The following is an 8,564-nucleotide window of genomic DNA, read 5'->3' on the forward strand; positions in this document are numbered from 1 at the left end:
AAACCCTGTCTCGAAAAACCAAAAAAAAAAAGCACCTATATTTCAATATTATCAATGTACATCCTTAACAAGTTAAACATAACAGCAATATTTAGAGTAAGACTCCTGTCCACATCCATGTTGAGCTTGACATGTATGTTTCTGCAGATCTGTTTAAATGAGGACACTGAAATAGTTCAAGTTTCATCCTCCCCTCCCCAAAACAGGAACTCTGCCTGCAAGATCACAGCACGGAGGCACAAGAGCACCCTAAGGCCACACTGTTTTAGCCAGTCACAGCTTTAAGAATGTGAACAGACAGGCAGGAAGACTGTGGCAAGTTTGAGGCTAGCCTAGCATACACACCAAGTTCCAGTGAACACAGCAAAACACTATCAAAAGAACACAATTGAAGAATGGGGATATATACCACAGTGGCAGTGCTTACCTAGCATGAAGTCCGGGATTTAATCCTAACACTACACAAACCAGGTAAGGTGGTACCTGTTACCCTCGGACTAAGGATTTGGAAGGTCAGTCATTCAAGGTCATCTTTAGCTCTACAGTTTGAGAAAGATACAGGCAACCCAGTAAATGTGTTTGATGGAGGTACATGCCAAGGCCAAAAATGTGGGGCACAGTGGTGCACACCTATAATCCATGCACTTAGGAGTTTAAGAAAGATCAGAAATTATTCTCAACTACTGAGTTCAGGCCACTCAATCTCTCAGAGAGCAGAGAAAGAATGGGGTGGGGGTGAGGACAGAAGGAGAATGAAAAAGCATACGAATTAATGAAACTCAAGCAAGGCGAGGTAGCATACTTCTGAAATCCTAAAACTTGAACCAAGAGCAGAGGATTGGGGTTCAAGCCAACCTTGTTACATAGCAAATCTGAGGGCAGCCTGGACTACAATGAGGACCTGTCTGGAGAAAAACAAACACACACCATTTTGAGTTCATAAAAACTAACCCAGCAAAGAACTCATTAGAGCGGCAAGGCACCAACAGTTTACTGTTTATTCCACCCTTCCTCCAGGCTCAATTAAATAAGAAAGTCACTGGTTCTCTGATTTGAAATCTAAGGACTGGCTGACTACATCACTTGGAAAGTGATCAAGAAAACTTTTGTTTGGGCTGAGAATATAGCAGAGTGGCAAGAGCATTTAGCTAGCATATAGAATGTCCTAGGCACAGTCCCTAGTACTGTAACCAAGTTTTTGGCTGTGTATGGTGTCCCATGCCAGCACTCAGGGCAGAGGAAGGAGGGTATCTATGAGTTGCAGGCCAGCCTGGTCTACACAGTGAGTACAGAACCAAAAAGTTTTGTTTGAGAAGGTAAAAAATCTGTAGTAGTATGTCAGCTCTGCTCTACTCTACCATATGTCTTGAGAACACACAACCTAATCTCTGATGTGGTTTCAAGTGCAAAATTAGGGGCAAGGAATCAAAAACTAAAGCTGAAGCCCGGGGTGATAAGGTATGCTGATTTTCCTCACTGATCATTACATGGCAAATGTGTGCTAAAATGCCACACTATATCCCCACTTGTGTGTAACTATTAGATGCCAGATAAAGATCAAACCGAAGTCGGGCGGTGGAAGCACACACCTTTGATCCCAAGACTCAGGTGGCAGAGGCAGGTGGATGTCTGTGAGTTTAAGGTCAGCCTGGTCTACAGACCAAGTTCCAGGACAGCCAGAACTACACAGAGAAACCCTGTCCCCCAAACAAACCCCTATTAAAGTCACCTGGAAAGTGAGCCAGAAAGGCTGTAGCTGAATGGTACAACACTAGGCTAAGACATATAAGCCTTGAGCATGGTCCCTAGTACTACAAAAACAAAAAGGTTTTTTAAAAAAAAAGTTTTGGGCCGGGCGGTGGTGGCGCACGCCTTTAATCCCAGCACTCGGGAGGCAGAGGCAGGCGGATCTCTGAGAGTTCGAGGCCAGCCTGGTCTACAAGAGCTAGTTCCAGGACAGGCTCCAAAAGCTACAGAGAAACCCTGTCTCGGAAAAACCAAATAAATAAATAAATAATAAAATAAATAAAAAAAAGTTTTGGGCTGAGTGGTGGCCTACACCTTTAATCCCAAAGTTGCCTGGGGAAGCAGGTGATCTATAAGAGTTCAAAGCCAGCCTGGTCTGCCTATCAAGATCCTGTCAACTGCCTCATCAAAAACACAAACACCAAAAGAAAAAAAAAAACACAAACAGAAATTTACCTTGCACGGCTGTTGTATGTATGGGAAATGATTTACATCAAGTACCTGACACAAGAGCAATTGTTCAGGAAACGCCAGGCACCATTTCTACCTTAAATCAGATCTCAGTTGGCAGTGAGCTAGATAACTGTTCTAAAATCTTAACGCCCCCATTTGGCCAGCTGTGAGGCAAACATCTAAAATTCTAGCACTTGGAATGTCAAGGTAGGACTCTGGGTTCAAGGATAGTCTGGGTTAAAGAGAGAATAAGGTTTCAAAACTGCCTCTCCCCCAACAACCCAATGACAAAAACACACTTCATTTAAGGAAACGTAATGAGTATATTTTTAAAAACTGGACTCTTTTCCAGATTCTGTTTATTGTAAGGGAAAACTTTGTCTAAAATTGATTTTTCATATCACTTTGCATTCTTTATTCAATCTCCTTCCCACTAGAAATAACTGACAAGGCTGGGCAGTGGCGGGGCACTACTTTAATCCCAGCACCCGGGAGACAGAGACTGGCAGATCTGAGTTCAAGTCCAGTCTGTCCTAGCCTAGAGTTCCAGGACAGCCACAGAGAAATCTTGTCTCGGAAAAACCAAATGGGGAAGAGAGAGAGGAAGAGAACTAACAGACAAACGAAATAAGCCTTCAATTGCTTTTAAGTGTAACTTCTGTGCCCTAAGAAATAATAAGTGTTCTCTGTAATACAAGCCCATTCGAAATTATTACCCTCCAAGTACGTAACTCTTTTAGTGTTTGTATGATCTAATAAAAAACTGGCTAAGCGCTTTAGGTTAAATGCTTGGCATAATATTGTGAATGCCTAGTTTGCAGTACCAAAAGACTTAGTGCTGGAGAGGGAACCCAGAGTCTCATTTGGGTTAGGCAAGCTTTCATGAACTACATACCCAGTCCGCAACAGACATTCTTATTAGCACCCCTCCCTCTAATTTTTTTTTAAGGTAAGCAAATTGCAAATTACAAGCTCGATCCAGGGAATGCAAAATTAAGCCGAATCACAGTTAGTTGGGATTTAACCGTTTGGTTCTACTCTGCATTAAAAGAACTAGCAAACCCTAAAGGAAGGGATCGTTGCTACTCAACTTTTAATTCTACAAGTGTCCGTTGCCATCCATCTGGACCTCGACCTGTAGCTAATTTCCTTCAAGAGTGGACGGCTCCCACCAAATAAACTGCCCTAACGGGGGATCTGTGGGCCAACTCCAACAAAGTAACGTCCCCTGCTTGGATCTAGGTTAGAACCACTAGACTCCAAACACTGGCCGCTGGGCTGGGAAAGGGTGCGGGCGAAGAGCGGGAAGCGGAATGGATTCACGCCGTCATCTGCCTCCACCCTCAAGCACGTATTTGGCCCTAAAAAGCCTCCGATTCAAACGTTCCAACTACAAATTATCTAAGTTCCCCCTCCCGAGGAGCTATCAAATTGGGCGGGAGCGCTCACGAACTCTGACCCTGCGCCTCCGCAGAGGCTTAAGACCCAGAGGGTGGACGCTAAACGTGGGGACACACAGCCGCTAAAAAAAAGGCGCCTCTCTCTTCCAAAGCTCTCTCGGGACGTACCCCCAAACCGTACTACCGGTACCCCGCTGCCGCCTCAGGCTTCCCACCGGCCTCCCCTTAGGGACTTCCTCCTCGGGGATCTGCTAGGCCCCAAAGCCCCGGCGGCCGGCGCGGCGCCCGGCCTGCAGGCCCCGCCAGGCGGCCGGTGAGGTTCTGCTCTGGTCCCTTCCCGCCGCCATTTTCCGGCCACCGTCGCCGCCGCGTAAGGGGGACGATCCCGGAGGAGGAGACTGCGCAGGGGCGCACCGGTCTCGGCCGCAGCGCCGAGGGCACAGCACGCCGGCCCCAACCCCCTCGGGGTCTCTAAAACCCCCCTCCACGGGCCCCCGTGTCCCGAGTTTGAGCCCCCTGTCGGGTCTTCCATTCAAGCCTCTCGCCTCCTCCCTCCTCCCCACCCCCGTCCAGATCCCCGCGCTTCTACTTACGCGGAAGAATCCCGCGTCCATCTTGCTCCCTCGCTCGGAGATCGCTCCCTATCCCAGCGTGCACCGCGCCGCCGCGACGGAGGGCGGGACCGGCCGAGGGGAGCCCAGCGCCGGGATGCTGCGCGCGCCTCTACGCGCTCCCCACCTCCGCGGGCCTGTGGCTGCGCCTGCTCAGTTTTCCGAGAGACCGACACGCGTGCGCAAACTCACCGGGGCCCTACGGATTTTTGCAAAGAGGGGAGGAGAGTCCGGTGGCCTCAACCAATGGAGACAGGAGGGCGAGTCCTGGAGTCGCCCCACCCTACAAAGCCTTTTGTGGCGCGTGATCAGCCTGGTTCGCGCGGCGGGAGTTGATCCTTCCTTCGACCCGTAGTCGGGGGGGGGAGGCCTCGGTTCTGGGGTGACTGGGGGTGGGGGTGGGGGGGACGTCGTGGAAGAGAAAGGTCGCCCTGCGGGGTTGTGGGGAGGGAGATGCTGGTGAGGCTCCGTGCGCCAGTTAGGAGCTCGCTACCGCCGGTGTTGTCATTGTGCACTGTGAGGGTTGAGATCTGTGTCGGCTTTAGATCGCCGGCGGGATTGGCCCTGGAGTGTCAGCACGAATGAAATCCGCGTGCTAGCCGGATGTGCGTTGCCTCTGGCGTGTGCTTGATGTGTCCATTGAATACGTTCCTGTACTTGAGCTGTGAAACCACGCTAAAGGGCCGGAACTGGAAGCGGGGCAGGGCCTCCAGGGTGTCCCCCAAGCGCTTTCTCCCTTTCTCAGAAAAGCTTAGCTACCTTGTAACAGTCCCTCTTTCACAGGCTCACCTGCTTTTTCTTGGGGGGAAAAAAAAAGCCTGTCTAGGTCTGTGCCCTAGAAGCATCGGGTGCCCTAGGTGTATCAGTCCCTCATTCACAGGCTCACCTGCTTTTTCTTTGGGGAAAAAAAAAAGCCTTCTAGGTCTGTGCCCTAGAAGCATCGGGTGCCCTAGGTGCCATTCTTGTGCAAACACCCACATGCCCCCAGGCACTTTTCCTGGGCTTCAAGCTTCACACGGTTGACCTTTCCACTTGGGTGTCCATAGACCTCGCAGACCAGACTTGACTGGGCCTATCCCGGCCATCAAAACCAGCAAATCAAGCAAAAATGGGAGCGGTCAGGCTGGCTGCTCCGGAGCCTCCCCAGTCTCTGTAGACGGCAATAACGTTCCTTTTGTTTAGGAGCGACCTTGGTGTGGAGACCTGCACAGCCCCTCTAAGCCATCAGGAAACCCACTCTATTGGAAGCCCAAGATCCCTTTCTGTGACTTGAACTCCTGAATTAGCCCTGTAACAGATAGATCCCTGTTGCTGGTCTTTCTGCCCAGCATCCATTCTGAAGGAGGCCCGAAGAGTAGCGCCGCTGAAACACAGGCACTCCTATGCTGACGTCTCCAGCGGTTCCTCATAGTTTTTTCCCTCCAAAAATCAAAGTCGTCCTCTTTTTGATCTCTCCTGCCTCAACCCCACTCGCTGCTTGAACTTCCCACATTTGCTCCTGCTATCCAAGGCCTCTGATCTGCTTCGAACAGGCAACAACAAAATAACTTGCCAATCTACAAATTTCACACACTGCCCCTCAGGAAGCAGCCCCCACACGCTCCACATCCAGTACCCCTCCCGCAGCTTGTATCTCCTTCTGATACTTGTTTAAAGTTTCTAGGTTTTTGGTTTTTTTTTTCACCTGCCCTCAACCTTTTGCTTCTCATAATGAACAATGCCATCTTCCGTTGGTCACTCTCTTCATACTCCACTGTTGTCAAATTTTGACTTCTGTTTCTCGTAATATTTATTAGTGGACCGTGGTGGGGCAAGCCTGAAATCCTGTCATAAGAGAGGTGAAGGCAGAGGGAGTCCATGGATTCTGAGTATGAGGCCATCCTGGGTATAAGGAAAACCCTGTGTAAAATGCTGGGCATGATTCAGGCCCCTAACTCTGGCACTCAGGAAATGGGAATTTGTGAGTTCCAGGACACCCAGAGCTACATAGTAATCTCTCTCTCTCTCTCAAAAAAAAAAAAAAAAAACCTATCTATATCATGTCACGTATTCAAGGAGACCAGAAGAGAACATTGGACCTGGGGTTACAAAATGTTATTAGTTACCATGTGGGTGTTGGGAATTGAACCTGGGTCCTGCAAAAACAACAAGTACTCTTAACCACTGACCCATCTCTCCAACCTTTCGTTCTTTGAGACAGGATCTCACTATGTAGCCCTGGCTGTCCTGGATCTCACTAGGTAGACCAGGCTGTTCTCCAGCTCAACAGAGATCCACCCGCCTTTGCCTCTGGAATTGTGATGTTAAAGACATGCCCCCTTGTCAGGAGGTGGTGGCACACACCTTTATCCCAGTTGGGAGGCAGAGACAGGCAGATCACAGTGAGTTTGAGGCCAGCCTGGTCTACAAAGTGAGTTCCAGGACAGCCAGGACTGTTACACAAAGCCAACCACATTGAATCTCATAGAAGAGAATGTGGGAAGTACACTTGAAAGCATTGGCACAGGGAAGCACTTCCTAAATATAACCCCAGAAGCACGGACACTGAGAGAAACAATTAATAAATAGGACCCCCTGAAACTGAAAAGCTTCTGTAAAGCAAAGGACACAGTCAACAAGACAAACGACAGCCTACAGAATGGGAAAAGATCTTCACCAACCCCACATCAGACAGAGGTCTGATCTCCAAAATATACAAAGAACTCAAGAAATTGGACATCAAAAGATCACATAATCCAATAAAAAAAATGGAGTACAGACCTAAACAGAACTCTCAACAAGGAATCTAAATTGGCTGAAAGACACTGAAGGAAATGTTCAACATCCTTAGTCATCAGAGAAATGCAAATCAAAACAACTCTGAGATTCCATCTTACACCTGTAAGAATGGCCAAGATCAAAAACACTGATGACAACTTACACTGGAGAGGTTGTGGGGAAAAGAGAACACTTCTGCATTGCTGGTGGGAATGTAAGCTGGTGCAACCCCTTTGGATGTCAGTGTGGCAATTTCTCAAAAAATTAGGAAGCAACCTTTCTGAAGACCCAGTAATACCATTTTTGGGTATATATCCAAAGGATGTTCAATTGTTCCACAAGGACATGTGCTCAACTATGTTCATAGCAGCTGTCTGTCATAGCCAGAACCTGGAAAACAGCCTAAATGCCCCTCGATCGAAGAATGGATAAAGAAAATGTGGTAAATTGAATGGATAAGGAAAATGTGGTAAATTTACACAATGGAGTACTACACAGCAGAAAAAGTGACAGCTTGAATTTTGCAGGAAATGGATGGAGCTAGAAAACATTATTTTGAGTGAGGTAACCCAGACACAAAAAGACAATTATCACATGTACTCACTCATAGGTGGTTTTAAAACATAAAGCAAAGAAAGCCAGCCTACAAACCACAATTCCAGAGAACTTAGACAACAATGAGGACACTAAGAGAGACTTACATAGATCTAATCTACATGGGAAGTAGAAAGTAGAAAAAGACAAGATCTCCTGAGTAAATTGGGAGCATAGGAACCTTGGGGGGTTGGATTGAAGGGGGAAGGAGAGAAGCAGGGAGGGGAGCAGAGAAAAATGTAGAGCTCAATAAATATCAATAAAAATATATATAAAAAGCCGGGCGGTGGTGGCGCACGCCTTTAATCCCAGCACTTGGGAGGCAGAGGCAGGCGGATCTCTGTGAGTTCAAGACCAGCCTGGTCTACAAGAGCTAGTTCCAGGACAGGCTCCAAAACCACAGAGAAACCCTGTCTCGAAAAACCAAAACATAAATATATATATATATATATATATATATATATATATATATATATATATAAAAGAAACCCTATAGTGGCTTTCTATTGTCCTCCAGATGAAGCCCAAAATGCTTACTGTGACAAAGGCCTTTATGATTTGGTATATGCTCCCTTCTCCACCTTCACCCCATGGGCGTGTTCTTCCTATTCACATCCTCAGGCTTTGGGCTGTGAACACTTGCACCTTCGCTCCACCCCACCCCCACCCACCTGGTCCCTGGCTTTTAAGCTGAAGCTGTTGTAAAGGACACGCGTCTGTGTTGTGAACAACAGGTTAGACTTGAAATGGCAGTTATTTAGCCTGTGAATGTGTAAGCCTACGGTGACGAAGAAGTAATTGAGTAACTGGAGCTCCAGGCCAGCGGGGCTGCCTAGCGAAACCCTCTCTCAAGGAAACCTTACTCGGTTGTCATTTCTTCTCTTTTTTGTTCTGCCTGCATAGGTGCCTGCAGGCCAGCAAAGGGCACCAGAACTAATTACAGATGGTTGTGAGCCACCATGTGGGTGCTAGGAATTGAACTCAGTACCTTTGAAAGCACAGT

General features: G+C 47.8%; 1 protein-coding gene across 12 annotated transcripts in view; it reads right to left on the reverse strand.

Annotated features, from left to right (window-relative positions):
- Srrm1 (serine and arginine repetitive matrix 1) overlaps positions 1 to 4,338 on the reverse strand; it is a 33,326-nt gene extending 28,988 nt beyond the window's left edge. For 8 of the 12 annotated variants that reach the window (XM_075946493.1, XM_075946491.1, XM_075946487.1 and 5 more), the window contains exon 1: positions 4,193 to 4,338. In XM_075946493.1, coding sequence (XP_075802608.1) covers positions 4,193 to 4,213 — 21 coding nt within the window. In that variant the 5' untranslated portion in view covers positions 4,214 to 4,338. Of the gene's footprint in view, positions 1 to 3,767; positions 3,950 to 4,192 lie in introns of those variants that run through there. The other 4 variants (XM_075946497.1, XM_075946496.1, XM_075946494.1 and 1 more) reach the window with 4 other exon arrangements.
- Positions 4,339 to 8,564: the final 4,226 nt, after the last annotated feature.

Source organism: Microtus pennsylvanicus, chromosome 13 (genome assembly GCF_037038515.1).
Source record: "Microtus pennsylvanicus isolate mMicPen1 chromosome 13, mMicPen1.hap1, whole genome shotgun sequence".
NCBI lineage: Eukaryota > Metazoa > Chordata > Mammalia > Rodentia > Cricetidae > Microtus > Microtus pennsylvanicus.